This window comes from Dama dama, chromosome 21 (assembly GCF_033118175.1).
Source record: "Dama dama isolate Ldn47 chromosome 21, ASM3311817v1, whole genome shotgun sequence".
NCBI lineage: Eukaryota > Metazoa > Chordata > Mammalia > Artiodactyla > Cervidae > Dama > Dama dama.
Genome location: NC_083701.1, coordinates 55,607,533 through 55,631,531, shown reverse-complemented (window position 1 = coordinate 55,631,531; position 23,999 = coordinate 55,607,533). Strand labels below are relative to the sequence as shown.

General features: G+C 38.0%; 1 protein-coding gene across 1 annotated transcript in view; it reads right to left on the bottom strand.

Annotated features, from left to right (window-relative positions):
• Window positions 1–23,999, bottom strand: part of ANGPT1 (angiopoietin 1) — a 296,599-nt gene that overhangs the window by 113,793 nt on the left and 158,807 nt on the right. The window contains exon 2 of the mRNA XM_061123602.1: window positions 5,409–5,564. Within this exon, the coding sequence (XP_060979585.1) occupies window positions 5,409–5,564 (156 nt within the window). The remainder of the gene's footprint in view (window positions 1–5,408; window positions 5,565–23,999) is intronic.

Sequence of the window (23,999 nt, the reverse complement as noted above, 5' to 3'; positions counted from 1 at the left end):
TAAGTTTTTTCACCTGGAGCCAATTGCTTTACCTCTCTGAGTTTCAGCTTCCACATCTTTAACAAGGGATGGTAATAATACCTACCCTAATATTTTTTTAAAAAAAATTATTAAAAACTAATACAGATTGATTATATTCTTTGCAGACAAAGATGGAGAAGTTCTACACAGTCAGCAAAAATAAGACCAGGAGCTGACTGTGGCACAGACCATGAACTCCTTACTGCCAAATTCAGAATTAAATTGAAGAAGGTAGGGAAAACCACTAGATCATTCAGGTATGACCTGAATCAAATCCCTTACTTTATACAGTGGAAGTGGCAAATAGATTCAAGGGATTATATCTGATAGACAGAGTGCCTGAAGAACAATGGACAGAGGTTCATTACATTGTATATGAGGGATCAAGACCACCCCCAAGGAAAAGAAATGCAAAAAAGCAAAATGGTTGTTTGAGGAGGCCTTATAAATAGCTGTGAATAGAAGAGAAGCAAAAGGCAAAGGAGAAAAGGAAAGATACACTAATTTGAATAAAGAGTTCCAAAGAATAGCAAGGAGACATAAGAAAACCTTCCTCAGTGATAAGTGCAAAGAAATAGAGGAAAACAATACAATGGGAAAGACTAGAGATCTCTTCCAGAAAATGAGAGATACCAAGGGAACATTTCATGCAAAGATGGACTCAATAAAGGACAGAAATGGTGTAGACATAACAGAAGCAGAAGATATTAAGAAGAGGTGGCAAGAATACACAGAAAAACTATGCGAAAAAGATCTTCATGACCCAGATAATCACGATGGTGTGATCACTCACCTAGAGCCATTCTGGAATGCGAAGTCAAGTGGGCCTTCGGAAGCATCACTACGAACAAAGCTAGTGGAGGTGATGGAATTCCAGTTGAGCTATTTCAAATCCTAAAAGATGATGCTGTGAAAGTGCTGCACTCAATATGCCAGCAAATTTGGAAAACTCAGCAGTGGCCACAGGACTGGAAAAGGTCAGTTTTCATCCCAATCCCAAAGAAAGGCAATGCCAAAGAATGCTCAACCTACTGCAATTGCACATATCTCACACGCTAGCAAAGTAATACTCAAAATTCTCCAAGCCAGGCTTCAACAGTAGGCGAACCATGAACTTCCAGATGTTCAAGCAGGATTTAGAAAAGGCAGAGAAACCAGAGATCAAATCGCCAACATCTATTGGATTATTGAAAAAGCAAGCGAGCTGCAGAAAAACATCTACTTTTGCTTTATTGACTATGCCAAAACCTTTGACTGTGTGAACCACAAGAAACTCTGGAAAATTCTTAGAGAGACGGGAAGACATGGCTCTTGAGAAATCTATATGTAGGTCAGGAAGCAACAGTTAGAAGTAGACATGGAACAACATAGGTTTCAACTAGGGAAAGGAGTATGTCAAGGCTTTACACTGTCACCCTGCTAATTTAACTTGTATGCAGAGTACATAATGAGAAATTCTGGCTGGATGAAGCACAAGTTGGAATCAAGATTGCCGGGAGAAATATCAATAACTTCAGAAATGCAGATGACACCACCCTTATGGCAGAAAGTGAAGAAGAACTAAAGAGCCTCTTGATGAAAGTGAAAGAGGTGAGTGAAAAAGTTGGCTTAAAACTCAACATTCAGAAAACGAAGATCATGGCATCTGGTCCCATCACTTCATGGCAAATAGATGGGGAAACAGTAAGAGACTTTATTTTCCTGGGCTCCAAAATCACTGCAGATGGTGACTGAAGCCATGAAATTAAAAGACACTTGCTCCTTGGAAGGAAAGTTACGACCAACCTAGACAGCATATTAAAAAGCAGAGACATTACTTTGCCAACAAAGGTCCTTCTAGTCAAGGCTATGGTTTTTCCAGGGGTCATGTGTGGATGTGAGAGTTGGACTATAAAGAAATCTGAGCACTGAAGAATTGATGCTTTTGAAGTGTGGTGTTGGAGAAGACTCTTCAGAGTCCCTTGGACTGCAAGGAGATTCAACCAGTCCATCCTAAAGGAGATCAGTCCTGGGTGTTCATTGGAAGGACTGATGTTGAAGCTGAAACTCCAGTACTTTGGCCACCTGATGCGAAGGACTGACTCACTGGAAAATGAGATTAAGGAACAATTTAGGACTCACTTTGTAAACCTGTCCTTGCTGGGAAAGATTGAGGGCAGGAGGAGAAGGGGACGACAGAGGATGAGATGGTTGAATGGCATCACCGACTCAATGGACATGTGTTTGGGTGGACTCCGGGAGTTGGTGATGGATAGGGAGGCCTGGCGTGCTACAGTTCATGGGGTCGCAAAGAGTCGGTCATGACCAAGCAACTGAACTGAACTACACTGAAAATTGCTTTAAAAAGAGGTAAGCGCAGATTATTAGATGTGAATTTTAATTTTTTTTTTTTTTTATCTACTAGTGTACATTGACTCAAAATTATTGGCCTGAGGAAGAAGTCAGAAATAGATGCACACTACAGGAAGAGGCATGAATAATATATGAAATTAATCCCTTCACACTGCACGCTTGGAAAGAGGAACTAGAAAAAGAGGAGATATTGGTATGAACTGGTAACAGAGTAAAGAAAACACTGCAAGCTAAACTAAAGAGGAAGGGACAGGCCCAGCACTGGTTCCTGGTCTCACCACCATGACCAGTAGCGTTATGTTAAAGCACTCATTCTCTCTCTTTTCTGATTATGATGCTTATTGAGCACAAGAATACTTTTAAACGCCACTGCAATAAATCCAAGGTTCTACCTACTTTTATTAAGTTCAAGTCTAGAAGGTTGCAGAAGACTAAAAAGCAGTAAGTTACTTATCTTTATAACAACATCATGTGAAAGCTAGGGCATTAAAATACACTGCAAAACTATTGGCATGAGTTCCTAAAATAACTGAAGACCTGAAATGAGTTTAGGAATAGCAAGACTTACCAAAGTGAAACAAAGCAGACTGAATAAGGGAGGAAAAACCTGGGAGCACACTTGGATAGCACTAAAGGTTTATAAATGCTTATGACAAAAGAATAGAGTGTACTGAGATTAAGGAATAATTTAGGACTCACTTTGTAAACTTGGCCTTGCCTTAGAAGTTGAATAATTAGGTTTTAGGACTTCTCTGATAGCTCAGTTGGTAAAGAATCCACCTGCAATACAGGAGACCCCGGTTCAATTCCTGGGTCAGGAAGATCCACTGGAGAAGGGATAGGCTACCCACTCCAATATTCGTGGGCTTCCCTTGTGGCTCAGCTGGTAAAGAATCCACCTGCAATGTGGGAGACCTGGGTTCAAGCCCTGGGTTGGGAAGATCCCCTGGAGATGGGAAAGGCTACCCACTCCAGTATTCTGGCCTACAGAATTCCATGGATTGTATAGTCCATGGGGTTGCAAAGAGTCAGACACGACTGAGCAACTTTTACTTTCAATTAGGTTTAAGTAGAACATGTATGGTGCTTCTCAGGTGGTGCTAGTGGTAAAGAACCCACCTGCCAATGCAGGTATTATTACTAAGCAAGGAGGCCAGAGAAGGAAAGAAATGTATATGTCTCAGTTTGAGTATCAAACTCAATTCACTAGCTGTATCAACAGAGGATGAGATGGTTGGGTGGCATAATTGATACAATGGACTTGAGTTTTAGAAAACTCCAGGAGATAGTGAAGGACAGGAAAGCCAGGCTTGCTGCAGTCCATGGGGTCACAGAGTTGGAGACAACTTAGCTACTGAACAACAACAAGCTGTATCAATGTGAGAAAACCACTCAAGCTTTCTCTTCTAAATAGTCTTCATGAATATCATTTGTCCAAGAGAAAGTGGTTTGCATAATATAAAATGCCCTGTCCAAATAAATTATTATTGCTATTTGTCTTTAAATATCAGCATTTGACCTGTGATGCCATTTAACACAAATGACATAAAGCAGAAACAAGGCCGCATATTGGAGGACAGGGAAGCCTGTCATGCTGCCGTCCACGGGGCTGCAAAGAGTTGGACACGACTTAGCAGCTGAATAACACAAAGATGGCATATTATTTTTGAATTTATATTGTTAAAAGTTAAACATTAGAGGCCATTAGACTGAGATGACTCTAATGCCTTGGTAACCTACATAAGCAAACCCAAATCTAAGCCAGAGTCAATGGGCTTAAATCCATGACAATGAACCTTAAGAACAACCAATCACAAACAGCCAACTAGGCTTTCCTAAATAAGGCAAATGCCTAAGCTATGGCCAATCAAATTATTTCCTTGCTTCGCTTCTACATTTTCCACATTAAAACCTTTCCCTTTTCTCCTGTAGTAGAGCTACTTTTGGGCTGCACAATTTAAATCAATGTTTGCTCAAGTAAACTCTTGAAAAGTTTAATGTGCCTCGGTTTATCTTTTCACAATATAGTTCACCTTCAATTCCAGAAATCAACTTCATTGAGACAGAATCATCCTCTGGATTTCAGGATGGTAACTGGAATAACCATTTCCATGTTTAAAGGGGACCCAGAGATTATCTTCCAGTCATCAAAAATAATATTTTCATTGAACTGTACTGGTAGACTTGTGGCAGTGATAGTTAAAAGACATTTTACTGACTTGAACATAAGTATGTCATTGTCCATAGTAGGGTAATATATAATATATAATACATATACATATGTGTACATATGGGGCTTCCCAGGTGGTACACTGGTAAAAGAATCCAGCTGCCAGTGCAGGAGATTCATGAGACGTGGGTTCGATCCCTGGGTCAGGAAGATCTCCTGGAGGAGGAAGTGGCAACCTGCCTGGAATATTCCATGGGAAGAGGAGCCTGGCAGGCTACAGTCCATGGGATTGCAAAGAGTCGGACACTACTGAACAACTGAGCACATACACATATGTGAGCATACCTATGAAGACAGAGTTTTAATTTACTTTTCATTATAAAATCATGCTGACAAAAAAATCTACACATTCCAGATCAGTTCATTTGGGGTCTTTCTTCCTATCCACTGACTGCACAAAACCTCTGCAGGTGCCATTATGGTAGAGTACTACCAGAGATAAAACAGCATAGGTCAAAATGTACATTAAAGGCACTGATTTGACACAAACGCTTATTCTGTTTGACATAGGTCGTATCACAGTTGGTAGTTGCAATGAATTTATTTGAAATTTAAATGCTGATTAAGTGCTTTGCCAGTCCTGTTTTTGCAAACATACAAAGCTAAATATATAAACTCTCATGAAATCAAGAGAAGCATGCCTAGCATGTCAGGCAATCACTGTTGTTATTAAACCAATAAACAAAAATGTGTATGTTTCCCCAATCTCAGTGCTGAAATGTGCTCTGTGTTTACGGAGTAAGCTGAAAGAAAAAAAAGAAATCTTTCCAGTTAAGAGTTTGTCATCTCTGGGTCTGCGACGTACCTGGGTCTCAACATCTGTCAGCTTTCTGGTCTGCTCTGCGGTCTGAGAGAGGAGGCTGGTCCCTATCTCGAGCATGGTGGCCGTGTGGTTCTGAACTGCATTCTGCTGTATCTGAGCCATCTCCGACTTCATATTTTCCACAATGTAATTCTCAATCTGCAAGAGATGAAGGGCAAGGAATACTACATTATAAGCAAAGCCTTTCGGTTGGAGCATGTAATATTTACAATGACAAAACAAGATACAGCTGGCAAATCAGCCATCTGGCAGGAATCCTCTGCAACTCTGAGAGGCTGTGGAAACGGGACAGAGCACACAGGAGTTGCTAACAAACTCCTAATATACTGATGCACATATCTAATCAACACAATCAGCGTGGAAATTCACACTTGGCTAGTGCTTTCTCATTTAACCCTTACAGCAAAGGTGTGAGAGTCACGCACAGATGAACTCACTGTTCTTTTCATTTTATAGGTGAGGAAACAGAATTAGAGGAGGTCAATGATGAGCCTAAGGTCATCCAGCAAAAACTCAACAGAGTTACCACAATAATTTAAATCTAAATCTCGGTTCTCTGGTCTTTTCATTATTATCATAATGACCACTCAACTTTGAGAATAATTCCGCCTCCTCTGTAATGAAAAATAAAAGATTATGCTGGGTTAGAGAAATGGGACAACTAGTGGGAGGGGGACAGTTTTCCAAAACACAAGGCTTTTAAAGGAATATTAAAGAATAGGCAAGAGCATATGAAATAAGCGGCAGAGCCTCAGAGCTCCTCAGTGTTCTTTCACACACACACACACACACACACACACACACACACACACAAACTCACTGAAAGTATGGTCCATAAAGCAGCATTTGCCGTTCTTGCCTTGGGCAACATTTAGTCCTTTATGGTGCCATCTTAGAAAATACTGTAGTTGTAAAATAAATAGTACCATAGAGGCCAAGAAGAATTACTAAGTGACTTAATATAAGGGAGCCCGTTAGGCACCTGGGAGAATAAGGCTGAGCATATGCACTGCTTGAAAAATACAGAGAGAAGCCTGCACTTCCCTCCCAGAGCACTTAATTCTCCCCAGCACTGTGTGGTGACTACGTTTTATTACCCAATTACACATACGGGGAAAACTGCATCCGAGAGAAATCAGGTCCAAGGCCACACACCGCAGAAACAGTCCGGCTTGGAGCTGAGCGCTGAAGTCCTTAACTCTCACACAGACACTGCTCACCACTGGGTAGCTCTGCCAAGTCCTGCTTCACAAGCTGGGTTCCAAGTCTTTAACAGCTACGTGATTTTTACTGATTTGGTGAACCAAAATACATCCCCTATTTTATAATCTATAGTAACACTATTGTCATGTAATAAATATAGCCTAAAACGAAATTCTTCTTTGTAAACTTTGGCAGTTCACTTTCTAACAACATCTCTTATTTCTATTTCTCAAATGTGAGTCTGCCCCAAGCTAAAGAAAATGAAAGGTCAGAATCAAACTCATGTTATTAGTAATAAGTTCTGACCTTGTTTGTGGTCAGTATAAGGTAACTCCTCTTCATCCTTTATTCCCAAATTAGAAGTAGGAGGAAACAATTTTTCTTTTTAATAAAACAAATACAAAATAGATTAGGATACATATCTGGAAATTATCTTAACAAAATTTATGTCTCTGGGCTAAATTCAATCTTGGCTTTATTCCAATTGAACTAACATATTTAAACAGCAATGGAAGTGTAGGAGAACAGAGGGTAGGTTGGAGTATCAGACATCTATTGTTTTGGATTCTGCTCATCTGTTCCTTTTTTTCCTAATAACACCCCTTAACTTTCTTTTAGAAAAGTGTCTTTTCTTCCTTCAGAACAAATGCTTTGAGTAGAGTAGTCCTACCCTGGCTTCAGGGATAGGTACATGTTTGAGCCTGACAAACCACAATGTTCTGCTCTTGCTTGGAGAGAATGAATTGTTCAAGAATGAAAAGATACCATAAGCAAAGCCATTAAGTCTCAGTTATGCAATTCTGTCCAACATTTACAAAAGAACTTCTTTTTCCTCTGTGGTAAGTTGGTAACATATATGCTTGACACTTGATGTCCCATTTTGCCATCACAAAACCAGCACCAGCCTAAGTATGAGGCTAAGTCAGAAAGATAGGTAGGTAGGTAGACAGATAGCCAGGTAATACAGATAGAAGGGTATTTTTAGAGTACCTCAGTCTTGTCATGTTTTTAGCCAGATTCATCCTTGGACATGAAGTTGTAAACTGTGTGATGTTCCTTGAGCAGCCCACTTTTTTTTTTCTTCTTTTGCTTCAATCACATTGATTTAAGTTTCTAACAATGAGTGCTTAGCAAAGGAAGCCTCAAACACGTATTAGCAGTATGCTTCATGCTTATCCAGAAATCTGGGGCAGTATATAAATGTGTATATTCTCAAAAACAGCAGGTAAATCTCCATCATGGAGATGATATCTGGCATTTATAGCTGACATTTAGCCATTGTCTACTATGCTGCAGGCACTGAGTTAAGTGCTTTTCCTTTTATGATACCACTTAAACCTTATGACGATTATATATGGTAGGTATTGTTATAGCCACTTTATAGGTGAGACTACTAAGGCTTAGAAAATCCATAGCTTGCTCAAGAACAAACAAGAATTCAATCCCCAGTGCTAAAACCCATGTTTTTAGCCTTTAATCTAGTCATCTTAGTAAAGTAAGTAAGTAGTAAGTAAAGTCGCTCAGTCGTGTCCGACTCTTTGTGACCCCATGGACTATAGCCTACCAGGCTCCTCTGTCCATGGGATTTTCCAGGCAAGAGTACTGGAGTGGGTTGCCATTTCCTTCTCCAGAGGATCTTCCCGACCCAGGGACTCTTAAGCACTACTTAATTACTCTATGAGTTTCCCAGCTGGCTCCAAGAATCCTCCTGCAATGCAGGAGACACAGGAGACGTGGATTCCATCCCTGGGTCAGGAAGCTCCCCTGAAGGAGGAAATGGCAGTGCACTCCAGTATTCTTGCCTGGGAAATCCCACGGACAGAGGGGCCTGGCAGCCTATGGTCCATGGATGGGGTTGTAAAGAGATGGACTCGACCTAGGGACTAAAGAACAACTAGCCTTTTACCTTGTTCACAAAATGGCAATTTCCTTGAGTAAAAGTGATTTAGACCATCAAAATTATTTTATGCCAGATTCCATGCTTATCAAGAAATTTCAACTAACAACTTGTTTTCCCTATGCAGATTTCTTTCCTGAGAGGAAATTCACTATCCAGTGAGCTCCAGTATAGATTTGCTGATACAATTACCTCAACTTCGATGTGGTTGGATAGTGGGAGTCAGTTCCCAGAGTCTGACTTATTCTGGGTGTAGTAATAACATGTGCCCCAATCTCCATAGAGGAGGACTCCCTCTGACATAGAGTGACTACATCAAGGTTTAGCTGCTTTGTGGTTAGTCAGTGTTAGATACTATCCATTCACCTATTCTGCATTACTGTGCCTTTAACTGTAAAAATCAACACCAGCAAATCAAGTATCTGCCTTGTGCCAGTATTCATCACAAAGAGCCTCCCACTTCTACTGCTGATCCTGTTGTAGAAATAAAGCAGGTCTCCAACCTATCCTAAAATTCTTCTTTGGGTTGCCATGATGAGTAACAATTTTTTACAGTCTAATGCTAGCTAATTATTTTTTAATCAAATGGGGCTGCTCTCTCTAACTGCTTTTTAATGTAAAAGGTAATGGCACACTTAAGTAGCAAAAACCAGACGTAGTTGATTTAAAGGCTAAGGAGAGAGGCAGAAGTCAAATATACAATGTGTGATTAATAAGAAGGACAACTTTCATCTTATCTCTAAACATTCCTCTGTAGATGTATATTTGTGAAATCCATCTTCGGGTGCTACATTAGCCAGGTTCTGAAAATATATGCAACAAATTTGATTGTCTTCATATATTCTGTACTGGTTTCAAAATATGTTTACAGAACATGATGGCTACTTCAAGGTTCCATGTTTTATAAACACCTAAGATGTGCATCTTAAGCATAGAATTTGGTGGCCACAAGAGCTAATGGATTATAAAGTAGGAGACTCCTAATCTGACTCATAAAATTATTTGACTACAATGCTACGTTCAGTGTCTGACTCCAGAGCTTTTATAAAGTATGGGCCAAAAAGCTAGTAAGAGGATATAGGATGTGATTCAAAATGACACAATAAACAATCAGTGATGATTTTTAAGCAAGGCCTTAATGTTACATTTGTAAAGTGATTTTGTGTTTACAAAGAACTTTCATACACTGTCTGACCTGATTCTTACACCAACCTTAAAAGGAAAGTATTGACTCTATTTTATGATTTAAAAATCTAAGGCTCAGAGGTCTTAGGTGTCTTGTTAGAAATGAAAGAATGGACTCAAATCTACCTTCTGCTGTTTCACTAACATCAGAATTGTGGGAACTGTTTTTCTGTGGACTGGTTGACTGGTTGACTGGTTGATTGACTGATTTCATTTTTAGCCAGCTCACTGATAATTCACTTACTTTTTTCTTTGATAAAAACATGCAACATTAGAGAGTGATTACTTCATTCTGATTTACTATATTAGAGGGCAAGGTAATTTGAGATGAAGTGACAGATCTCAGGCCAGGTAGCTGGCAAGTTTACTTTGCCAGCACTTTTAATACAATGGGTCATTAAAAATACTCTCATCAGCAGCTACCTTTTTTGCCTTAGTATGCAGTTTTTAATAATGTTTTCTTCCACTGATTTTATTTCTTACAAACTACTGTTTAATATAACAAAAGTACTAACAACAATGACAACACACTAAGCCTCTACTAAAGCTAAGTATGTGTGAGGTTTTACAAGTATATAGCTCATTGACTACTTATAACAATCCAGCCACTCTATTATTTTTCTCATTTCACTGATAAGGAAACAGACTCTGGAAGTTAGGCAAATTGTCTATGATCACACAGTAAGTTGGGGTAGAACTGTGATGTTGCTTTGAAAGAAGCTAGATGGACCCCCTCAGGATGTGCTCCTTCTAAAGAATGATCACCCATCAAGGACAAGCACACTATAATGAATGTCACAGACAAATTCTGGTAACACACGATATTCATGCAGGGAATAAAAAAATGAAGGCTACAGAATGAATGAGGTGCAACTGTTCAAGGATAGATAGTTTTTCATTTTTTATTTAATCATTTTCATAGTGATTGATGCCTGTAATATCCTGTGAAATGTTATAGGTGGTGAGAAAGAAAATATAGAGTCCAGTGTAGCATTCTTAAGTAGAGAAAAAATATTTTTAAGAAGTGAAGATTATCAGACATTTGTAGTTCATTCATAAATTGCATGCCCAAGTCTTTTGCCCAGTGACTAGCAGAGAATTAATGCTATAATTTTCTACCACAAAAGAGAGTTTGGGGAGAGATTTTTTTACTGAGCCCTCAAAACTCTTGCCACTTCATGTTCATAAGAACTGCAATCTGTGTGAGATTATGACATGTCTTGCATATGAAATGCATTCTCTATCATTTTACTTTAAGAGATCACTTCAAGGAACCTCTTAAGAGCATATCTTAAAGCACAAAGAATAGAATTTCCCCATATAATTCTTAGGAAAATAACATTTTAAGCCCTATAAAAATTGACAAAGGCATTGTTCACTTAAAATATGTTGTAGATTAAATGGACTCTCATTCAATGTTGGTGCATATGGTATTACTCAGTTATGGCAAAACAACCATGAAATAAAGTAAAAGGGCAAATATGGGAAAGTAATAAAAAGGTAAAGCAATGCAAAAAGATGCCTTAAAAGTTGATACCTTTATCTAATATTGTTGTTTCATAAATCAGTGGCAATACTGAACATGCAACCAAATCTTGGTTTATGGTTTTATAAAAACGATGGCTGAGGCCAAATATATTATTTCCAAGAATTTCTATTATTAGAATTTCCAGTATACTGCTTCTATTACAAAATGGAGAAGCATTATTGTCTTTATAGACAATAGATCCATCAAATTGACATTTGAAATAGTTTCTGTAGTGATATGCATGGCATGAATCTCATTTCTTATTTCGGTATCTGAAAAAACAGTATTCACAGAAGAAAGAAAACCATTAGAATAAGTGAGCTGGAAGAGACATTAAATATTATGAGCTCCAAGAACCTCGTTTTATAGGTGTGGTGACTGAGGTTCAGAGAGGTTATAGAAAGCAAGGTGAAACAACTAATTGATGTCAGATGCCGGACTGTGGCCACTTGGTGTGTGGGAAACTCAGCCTTGCATCAGCAGGCTGAGCCAACAGCAATGGCTGCTGGTGCCGTTGGCTCACCCACATTTTTTTTCTAGCCTCTTGCTCTTCCTACTTGCTTTACTTCTGGTGGCTCCTAATTTGAGGGTACCCCATCACAATACTAATTCATGCTTATCAGTTTGGGGGGCGGCAGTTAACTTTGTTTTCTGGACTCTACTCTCGCTTTCCAGCACTAATGCCCATTAGCTGCTCCTTAGCCCAGGAGTCTCAGCATCTCCCCAACTTTTATTCTCCCTACACATCACCCTTCAAATGGAAAAACACTGAAAACAGACCCTTTATTACTTCAGGCTTATTAATCCCGCACCAGTTCACGTTAGTCCTAGCAATATGTGTTGAATGCATCCTACGCACTAAGTCTGGTGCCAGATGTTACCAGTACAAACAGTTGAATCTTCCCAGAAATAGATGCTTATAGATTGGTCATTTCAACAGATTAGGTGAATATTCTGATGGAGCTTACTTCCGACTGTATTTGTTCCTGTAAATATTCTTTTTTTTTTTTTTAAGAAGAAGCTCTCAGCTATTGTAATTAATAATGTTCAAAAGGGACATTTGTTACATCTCTCCAACAGAGTAATGGCAAGACCCCTATTGAGACATATGGAGAAGCTAAGCTTCAAGGATACCCCAGAAAAATCCCATGAGAATACATTTTTCAGTTATTTTTCTTAGTTATGACTCTTAAGACCACATTTTTATAGAGGCTGAAAGTTGCCATTTCACATAATTGTGTCTGTACCCAGGAAAATCATTCTCTCAATCACATAAACAAATGAGATGTTTCCTGTACCAAAACACATTTCACTAGCCTGGAACATCTCTTTTGCATCCCACCTTTTCACATGCAGAAAAAGTCAGTCATGAATCTTTAAAAATGTTTATAAACAGCTGCTTAACTTTTCTCTTTACATTTTTAAAAGGGAGATGAAATGTGAAAAATACACTCAACTAGGAGTTGCGCTATCTGGGTTTTAATTCAAGGTACTATTGATTTACTCTGTGAACTTGGACAAGTCACTTAAGCAAACTGGGTTTCAGAGATTCATCTAGAAAGGAAGGGCTGGTTTAGATTATTTTTAATATCATTTGGAGCTCTCCAATGACTTGATTTAAAACATCCTTTACAAAGTATAGGAGTCTGCAATATTTTAATTTTTATTTATTACAGAAAAATCAAAATATGGATGTATATACCTATGTCTATAAAGTATATAATATACATCCTTAATGGCAGTTTTGAAACAATGATACAGGAACACAACAGAAAAGCCCTGACTCAAATCTCTGTTTTGAGGTAAAGAAGCAGAATCTCTTATTCCCTTAATCCCCAGGAACCATTCTGTCCAAAATATATTCCCTGTTTTCCTCCCAACACAACCAAGTTATCTCCCTATGTTACTTATGTCACTGAATGACATCACCATTACTTTCCCATTCACCCAAGCCATGGAAGTTATCTTTGACTATTCCTTATCTTCATTTTCTACATTCATTCAGCATCAGATTGCTTTGCTTCTGATTCTGGAGGGGTGCTTAGGTCCATTCCTCTCTCTCTTTCCCTCTCTCCCTACTATATCTCTTTAACCTCATTGGTACTGACTTAGGTCAGATTCTTGCCATTTTTCTTCTAGATTTGTTAATGACCCCATAACTGATTTTCTGACTATAGGCTTGCTTCCTTCAATCCATCATCCAGGCTTAATAAAAAGGATAGACCAATCTAAAACACAAATTTGGCTTTGCCACACCACTTCTTAAACTCTTTCATAGCTTCCACCATCTGCACATAAAGTCACAACTCCTTAATCAGCACTGAAGAATACTTATGATCTGGACTTGACTTCCTTCTCCCAAATGTACCTTATGCTCCAGATATACCAAATTATTTGTCTTTTTCTAAACATTATTTTATTTTGCTTCCATGCCTTGGCATATAGTTTACTGTAACTAGAATGTTTCTTTTCTATCTCTTTCTCCCGTACCTGGGTGAAGTCCTGATTTTCAGTATCGGTTCAAGTATTTTCTCCTCAAGGAAACTTTTCATGAATCTCCTCTCCTGGGTACTTAGAGAGTATCCTGAGATTCCTTTTTTCAAAACAGCATTGCCCACAACCCAGTACATCATTAGCTCCTTGACAGAAGCACTATCTTGTTGAGCTTGGTATCCCTTAGTGGCTGGCACAGAGTAAGTCCCCAATAATATATAGATAAATAAATGAATGAATGAACGAACATCTAATGAAAATACTAACAGCTTCCAATTGTGAACTTAGTTACTTGTTCCTGACAGTATGAAACACCACAGTACCAATTCTTAGCAATGTCTTTTTGTTTATCAATGGGACCAATGTAAATGATGCAAAAGTAAAAAGGTCTGAAGATGATATTCTCACTCACTGAATCATATAATCCTACCTTATTTTCTTGTTATCTTCTCTACTTTTCTCAGTCATCTATTATAGGTAATTATTTAAATTAGGTAAAATACAGTAAACACATTGAAAATGAACCATGTGTTAATCACTGGGCTATACAATGAAAGCAAAAGAACAACTAAACCCTGACTCTGATGACCAAGGCTGTTTATAATGCAAGTATGTTACAAGTGCTGGCATGAAGGTACAAATATCCTGCCTGCCTGTTGGGGTAGGATGAAGGAAGGAATACGTTTTCTAAAAAGGAATCAAGAACATCTTCCCAGAGGCAATCCCATATGAATATGGCAGGAGGGAACACATTTCTTATATTTGCCTTAATTCACAAAAATATGACTTGGAAAACCTGGAGGATGGGAGGATAAAGAAGGAAGCCAGGAAGACTATGACAGTATGAAAACTGCTTGCTCGGGTAAGGTGACTTTCCTGACCATCTCTTGGAATGTGCTGTTCAGGAAATCAAGAGATAAATCAGTTAGAAGCATGGACATGCCACCAAGGCCACACACACACAGGGCAAGGGCATGCTATCAGATTTTTAATATGAGATTCATTAGAAGACTCAGGGAGATAATTTCTTCACCCTTAACTAAATTTCCAAACATACTGAGCATAAAATTCACTCTTTTTAATAAAACATAAAAGTGCATCTCATGTATGTGTGTGTGTGTATGTGTGTATTTGCTTGCACATATATGCTCTCACACACATTTATTCTTATACTCTCAACCTACATGTTGTCAGGTTTTACATTCATACTCTGTGGTTCCATTCATTTCATTGTAGTTTGTTTCATTAAAAATCCATTTAAAATAACTAATGGATCACTTTCCTTTGGATGAGGTATGTTTCATGTCAGATTTAATCAGTATAGATAATGCCTATTAAACAGTCACGGACAGCTTCAGTATTCTGCCCAACAACTGAGAAACCTTTCTCCTAAATTCTGAATTTATACTTAGATGACAGAAAAAAGGGAAGAACCACAACGCAACTTTGTATACATGGTTTTATATCGGTAAAAGTGATGGTTTTTAATTAAAGAACATATTGTTTCAAACAGAAAACTGCAAACAAGTTCCTTTAAGTTAATGCTTTTTAGTTTCTTATCTGGAATGAAATTTAACCCCCTGCAAGTTCAGTTGGTAAAGAATCTGCCTGCAGTGCTGGAGACCCAGGTTCAATCCCTGGATCAGGAAAATCCCCTGGGATGGAAATAGCAAACCACTGCAGTATCCTTGCCTAGAAAATCATGGACAGAGGAGCCTGGTGGGCTGCAGTCCATGGGATGCAAAGAGTCAGGCATGACTGAGCGACTAACACTTTCAACAAGCTACATCAATGCATCTGGTTCACTTAAAAAAAGAAAGCTTTGACATCTGAACTAAAGACCACCCCAACAGACAGTAGGTTGTGGGGAGCTGATAGGGTAAAAGAGACTCTCCATGAATAATTCTAAGAAACATCTTCTGCAAACTACATTTTTCCTCCTATGACAAATGGCTGTGATACAAACAAGTAGCTTATGATGTTCGTTTTTTAAAGGAAACCTCCTGTGTTAAATGAAAACATGGCAAGACAGATCATGTAATCTAAATCCTTAACAGATGATAAAAGATACACAGTAACAAAAATGGAAAAGCCTTAATAATTAAGGAATTTATAGATTTTAAGAAATGCCACTAATAGGTAGAAAAATGCCATCATTTTACTCTGGTATTTCATACAAAATTGCAAGGTATTAGCACATAAAATCTAACCTTATTCTAATAAAACCCCTCTCAATAAAATCCCTCTGTTCAACACTCTGATGTTTTAGGCTATTACTTTCCCATATGTGCTGTTTCTTTTTTCAAAATACAGTTGCTCTATCTGCTTTTGTTATTTTCTATAAATCTCTTAAGTTTGTAATTGCTTTTTAAAATTAACTTTTATCTGCTTAATTGTGGCAAAATTAATGGTAAGAGCATGTGTGCATGTATATATGTATGTATTTCTCCTATATATGGAATTCCTCAATGGAATGTACAATAAGTTTGCACAGGCATAAAACTGTCAAAGTCATTGTATAATACACATTCCAAAGCATTCCATGTGAGGTCTACCTAATTTTTCCTGAATAATATTTGTTGAGTAGTTTTTATTTAAATTACTTTTGGTCCATGTACTAGAAAGATCAGTAGGCTGGAAATAGTCATTCAAAGCATAAGAAAGGGATAATGATTGCTGACATCTTATAAATGAAATAAAATCCCCATTTTTCCTCACATTGATCAAAGGACGACAGACACTGGACATTGTTTCTTCTTTCACAAAGACCATTCTGGTGCCCTAGTGATGCTTGTTACATCTCAAGTGTTATTGGAAGCGAGCCCAAATTACCATTACAATGAGTCAGTCTCTCTTAGAATTAACCTCTTACCAGGAGAGAGAAGGACCCTGCGCATGAGTAACTGTTCAAAATACCTGCTCCCATTACCGCAGCCAGTGCCGGAGGAATTCTGTGAACGTTCGTTTTAAACACTCACTAATCGAGTTTTGGGAGCTACAGATCACCTCAAAGTGTTCCTTTTGATTTCATTCCACCCCCAACAAGTAATGACCACTCAAAATTGTTTTTCACTAGCTGAAAGAAGGCTGCTCTAACTCGCTGCTGCTGCTGCTGCTGCTAAGTCGCTTCAGTCGTTAGAAAGACTAAATCCTGGAAACAAACTGAAAAATATTTTAAAAATCATGACATATTATTAATAGACACAATAAAGATAACATTAAAACTTAGCAAATGTCATATTTTGACATATTTGCTTTGAATTTTTTTCAGTAAGAAATAGAATGTTATCTAGAAAAAACACCCCCTCCAAACACCAAAATTAACCATTATCCTGAAGCTGATATGAATTTATACTACATAGATATATACCAAAGTAATAAGTTATACTGTAACTATAATTTCTAGACTTACAAAAACATTACCTTACTGTGAAAGTGAAAGTGAAGTCGTGTCCGACTCTTTGCGACCCCAGGCTTCTCTGTTCACAGGATTTTTCAGGCAAGAATACTGGAGTGGGTTGCCATTTCCTTCTCCAGGAGATCTTCCCAACCCAGGGATTGAACCCAGGTCTCCTGCATTGTAGGCAGACACTTTACCGTCTGAGCCACCAGGGAAGTCCCTTATTGTATGGCTTCTTAAATTCTTATTTTTTAATCAACATTATGTTTTTGAGACTTAGCCATATTAGTAGTGTACTTTTTATTATGCATTGTAAGACTGAGTCAGATTTAGTCATTTCAACTGCTAATAAAACAGTCTTATGCTGCTGCTGCTGCTGCTAGGTCGCTTCACTCTTGTCGACTCTGTGACCCCACAGATGGAAGCCCACCAGGCTCCCCTGTCCCTGGGATTCTCCAGGCAAGAACACTGGAGTGGGTTGCCATTTCCTTCTCCAATGCATGAAAGTGAAAAGTGAAAGTGAAGTCGCTCACTTGTGCCCAACTCGTAGCCACCCCATGGACCGCAGCCCACTAGGCTCCTCCGTCCATGGGATTTTCCAGGCAAGAGTACTGGAGTGGGTTGCCATTGCCTTCTCGGAAAACAGTCTTATATCTCAAGGCTTATCTTACCCAGAAAAGAGGAGTTCAGACTCTAATCAGATCCATTACCCTGAGATCTAGCTCTGTCACAATAAAGAACAAAGTGTTTCTCAGCATCTCACAAAGCCCCTAGGATTTCTTCTTTAAGGAGCAGAAAGAAAGCTGCATGATGAATCTTCTCCCATTTATAGACTGTATCTCAAGGATCCATACCAATAATTTTTATCTTCGGCAAATAGTTATTTCCCAGAGAGAGCAATTACGGGATTGAGGAAAAGGGAGAAAAGGAAACAAGTTACCAAAACTAAAAATTCACTCTATAGTCCTACTCAAGCATAAATTACTACATTAAGATATTAAAATAACCATGGCATAAATTATAATGACAGTTCTCCCAACTTCCTAGGGAGCTTTTCACTGAATGGACTGTGTAGTCTATATTTTAAAGAATAAAGTGATGAAAAAGTACTAGCTCTCCATGGCTTAAAAATACCCTTCTACTTAACATAACAAGTAGTATACAAATGACGTATGTAGTATGTTCTCAACTACGGTAAGTGTATTCAGGTACACAATTGTATACGTTGGAAAAAGAAAAGAAATACTGGATTGTAAACAATGCATGTCTCTGGCTAATGGGAATACAGGTGAATTTTGTTTTCTTCTTAAAATGCTTTGATATTTTCCACTTTCTTTAAGAAAATAACGGTTTAATTTTATATTCAGAAAAAGACATAAAGAATGAGAGAAAGACACTAAAGATATCAGAATGCATTCATTCAGCGGGAAACGTATAAACATGTGGCAACTTAGGGGCGGCTGAGTTAGACCAAAGCTGTATCCACAGATGTGCCACTGCTTCCATTGTTTTGTTTTTTCTTTTTCCTTTAGGGCTGTCCCTTATCCACCCATCCCCAATTCCATGGCTTCAAAAGAACTAAAGAAAACAAATAAACAAAGGAAAAAAAAAGAGAGAGCAGACACAGTCACAGGTGGTTTTGTGGAAAGCTTAGAATAGCAGCCATCCTTTATTGAGCATTTCCTATGTCAATGGGGCTTCCCTGGTGACTCATCTGGTAAAGAATCTGCCTGCAATGCGGGAGACCTGGGTGCAATCCCTGGGTTGGAAAGATCCCCTGGAGAAGGGAAAGGCCACCCACTCCAGTATCTGGCCTGGAGAATTCCATGGACTGTACAGCCCATAGGGCCGCAAAGGGTCGGACACAACTGAGTGACTTTCACTTCACTGCATGTCAGTGAGCTTTAATTATTCCTCACAGCAGTCCTTTTGAATAGGTATTCTCACCATCTTATATTGGTGAAATGGTAAAACTGAGAAATTAAGGGATATGATCAGGGTCAAAGAGCCCAAATGCTGGAAGTAGCAGTCTGTCTGATACCTGTCCATTTTCTTTCCACTTCAGTTAGCCTCAGATCCTTGGTTAGTGCAAGGATCACAAACATGCCATTTGCTGCCCAAATTCATTCAGGTAAAGCATTCTTTGGCTAGCAGTTTATTCTTTAAGTATAGTTTCAAGACCTTTCTCCAGAACTCAATCTCCAATTAACCTACCTCTCTTTCACTTTAAGTTACTAAGAGACGCTGTCCTGACCCTAAAGCCATTAGAGTTGCCACTAGTGTGGGGGAATGGGGAAAATCAGAGTACTTAACAATCATCACCCCCCAATGGTAAAACACAGCAACAACTCTTCATTCACTGTTCTCCCTTTTTAAATAAAGTGAAAAATCCCCCTCACCACCATCATGCTGAGGAATACTGAAAGAATGATTGGGCTGATATGCAGTAGGCCTCGCTAAACCCACCTAAACTTTGAAGCCTTGCTAAACTGAACATGAAGTAGTAATTTTATATGATTAGGTGACTCTTTCCTCAGCTCCATGACGATATGCTTTTTATTGCCTCATTAATTATCCTTACTGAAAAGTATTAGCATTTTCTTTCATTTACTCAACCAAAAGAGAAATATCAACTTCCTATAGCATATGGATTAGTATCATGCCTATTCTCCTGTTCATTATACCACTACCCCTTCAAAACAACACAAATGCCAAGTGAAATATTTAATCTAATGTTTATATACTCATTGAAAGCTTATTATCATAGAATATACTCTAATATTGTGATTTAAAATAAGCTTACCAAGAAATTTTCATCAAAACTCTTCAAACAAGCCTCTTTTTAGGTTGTTTTTGAGGTTATTAAAACTGGTTGAACTATATATAAATAAATGTTGCTGAACTAAATTTTTGCGCAAAAATTTTCAGTTGCTAAAGCTAAAGGTATATTTACAACTAAATACGCTTACTGTATCTTGCAGATGTATATATTTGTAGAATAATGAATTAGAATATACATACGATATAGTAGTAGACTAATTGTTTCCCTTTAAAAATGTCATGTCTTACCAAGTAGGTGTAAGATTATAGATAGTAGATTACATATCAACAAAGACATAAAGAACATGCACAGATGTGGGTGTGTAATTATGTATGTTTACATAATATATATGTGTGTATAAATATATGTACGTATAGACTCTATTATGTGAGACAAACCCAGTTAGGTAAACATCTCTTGAGTCACTTTTATATGTTTTCTGTTAAGAAGCCTTGTATCATGAATATAAGATGCAAAATATATAGTTCTTGACTTGTCCCTGTCTGGTGATAAAGACAGTATATAAGCAGACATCATTATAATGTGGTAATGATTAGAATATAAATTGCCTATACAGGATTGTGAAATATATACCCCACGTTTATGAAATCCATTACAGTTTTATTCCATATACTCATACAGAAGAAATAGTTTGGTAGTCTTCTCAGTTAGCACAATGTGACTGAGCACAAATATAATTTGCAAAATGCACATGTTTAATCAGCCTCTCTTCTGTTCTGATGTGAATTCCTACCCAGGACTGATTGCTGTCAGCATTCACAGTTTTATCATGCCTTTTTTATATTAAAATTATATCAACATCATTATTTCCAGGAAACCATGAAACTCCAAAATTACATATCCTAGGATGTCACTGAGGTCTTTTACATGCTTGACTTCTTAAAGCCAAGCATTTTCATGCCACAGCATGAGATATGCTACATTAAAAATTTAAGGAGTTTGCCAGAAAATCACCATCATAGCAGGAGATCATACATTTGTTTTCTCACAATATTTTCATCTGTAAAAATTAAGAATCAAAAAAATAGACTAACTTCCAGCAAAGAAACAGTGAGTTAGAGCTCACAGCAGAACCAGAATTCTTGCTGTGCCTCTCCCAAATCCAGAGTCCATAGTCTATACTAATACACATCCACACATGATGTCTATTAGCCCAGATTTAAGAATCTCTCCTATCAAAAGTTAAGATTCATTATGGCCTATCTGACTTCTTCCAAAGAGGAAGAAAGCTCTTGGTAAACCTGCATAAGCAGGTGGAACCTTATGGGGTGCTGGGCAATCTTTATCATAGTTTTACGGGCTTACCTGGTGGCTCAGAGGGTAAAGCGTCTGTCTGCAATGCAGGAGACATGGGTTCGATCCCTGGATCGGGAAGATTGCCTGGAGAAGGGAAAGGCAACGCACTCTGGTACTCTTGCCTGGAAAATCCCATGGACGGAGAAGCCTGGTAGGCTACAGTCCATAGGGTCTCAAAGAGTTGGACATGACTGAGCGACTTCACTTTCACTTTCACAGAGAGCTCTCAGGATGTATCATCAGGAGATCTGGGTGATTTTTTTTTTCACTTATCAGCCATATGAACTGTATAGCCTTTTACTCCTCTGAGATAAATATTTCTCATCAGGAAAATCATCCTGCTAATTATACCTGTCCTAAGTATCTCATAAGTTTGTTGTCATGATCAATGAAATAAGTATGTGAAAACACGTGGTCAGCTCTAAGATGCTATACAAATGACAGATACTTATACTTTGGTCGAGAGTCAAGTTAGGAGAAGCAGTTTGAAAATCTATTAGAAGTTAAAATTCTCCCATATATATATCAATGAGAAGATAATTAATGGTTCAAACTAGCCATTGCATTACTTCCCTTACTGAATTCAAATTTATAGCCACCAGTATGTGAGAAGAAGCAGTGTATGAGATAAAAGAGCAAGTTTTGGATTCTGATAGCTTTATACTTGCAATTGATTAACTGTGTAAGGTTAAGCAAATTGCCTTCCCTCTCTGTGCCTCAGCTTCTGCATCTAGAAAATGGGAATAATAATGTACCTACAACATAGTATTGTTCAAGGATTAAAAAGGAAATATTATGAAAAGACCTACATTGAAAAATAAAATAATAAGTTTCTAATGGAAAGGAATGGGTTTGGACTTTCTCAGCAGATATGGAAGTAAGAGATGGTGAAAAGTGAAAATGAAAGTGCCAGTTGCTCAGTTGTGTCCAACTCTTTGTGACCCCATGAACTATAGCCTGCAGGCTCCTCTGTCCATGGGATTTCCCAAGCAAGAATACTGGAATGGGTAGCCATTCCCTATTCCAGGTAATCTTCCCAACCCAGGGATCGAACCTGGATCTTCTGCATTGCAGGTAGATTCTTTACCATCTGAGCCACCAGAGAAACCTGACTAAGAGATGGTATGGTAGAGTTAAAAAGAAAAAAATAATGAGAAATTTGTCCTTAGAGACATACTGAGGACATAACATTATTAGTTACAATGCTAACACTGAACATTGTAACTATGAAGAAGCTGCTTCACTATTCTGAGCCTTGATTTCAACTATACACAAAATGTACATCAAAACAGTTTTATAAAGCTAAAGTAAAAATATTTTGTAAACCACAGGCATACAAAAATAAAAGATTCATTACAGCACCTTGTCAATCCCTGATACTACTGCTTGCCTAATGCTAAAGGGTTTTGCAAATCTTCATTCTTAAAGAATTGTAAGTATCTTTCCTATTTACACTGTCTCAGAAATCCATGTACTGTGGGGTGGCCAAAATGTCTGGGAACAGATAATAATATTTTATTGTATTTTAATGTAATGTCGGAAAGTCATGTATTACATATATTCAGTAATTCTTCCAGACGTTATGGCCACAGGGTGTAAAGAAACCTCTTGTACAACATGTGCTAGTTGTTTCAAACCTTCAGAGGAAACTTTCTCCTTGAGCAATTTTAACCCCAAAATATCTACAATTATGATTTTGATGATGATTAGACTCTGAATTGCTAGACCAGCAAGGAATAAAGTGTAAGACTGCAGTGAATAAAGTTCCCAGATGTCTTTCATAAAAATACTGGGGCCAGGGAGGAGAGGGTGGAATTGGGGGAAGGTTATAAAAGAGAAAAAAAAAAGTCTTTGTCTTTAAAATTTTAAACAGTATAGCTAGTTCAAATAGCTGAACATCTGACTTAAAAGCAGATAAAGTATAAAATTATTCACATTATAAAAGTATTCATCACTTTACTTATGACAGGGATCTGAAAGCAACAGTATTTCAAGTGTTTAGGTTTTGTTTTGTTTTCAGGTAAATTGACTGATAAATTGAAGATGAAGCACTACAAGCCACCAATGATAACTATTAATAAAAATTTAAGACAAAGAAAATATATGAAAACAATATAAACAGCATTTACTTGCATGGTTCACTACTGGACATTTGGCAAACTTGAGAATGTAAGGCCTCAAGTGTAGTTTCTTCCATGAAAAGCATGCTTCCTTTGAGGCAGATTGATGTTTAGAATTTCATAAGCCTTGGGGGCTTAGCACGTCTTTATTTAACCATATGACTAAAAAAGTCCCTGTGGAAACTTGCTACATAAAAGATTCCAAACAAGTAAGGTTTTTGAGATTTCCGAGCTTCCTGTGACACCTACCATTAATGCATCTACAATGACCATGCTATTGGGTACAGAGAAATGAGTCACATACTGGTCTGGGGCACATTCTATAATACAGGAAGATCATGGTTCTGTGTGTACTGGAACTTCATCTTTAGATGCAATTCTAAAGAAGAGGCTCTCCAGCAAAGAGGCATTAAATAGTCCAATTTCCAAAATATTCAGAGAGATGAACTCACTAGAACAGAATAAGGTTGATTATCCTCAAAAGATGGAGAGAGGGCAATGGAACCCCACTCCAGTACTCTTGCCTGGAAAATCCCATGGACGAAGGAGCCTGGTGGGCTGCAGTCCATGGGGGTGCTAAGAGTCGGACATGACTGAGCGACTTCACTT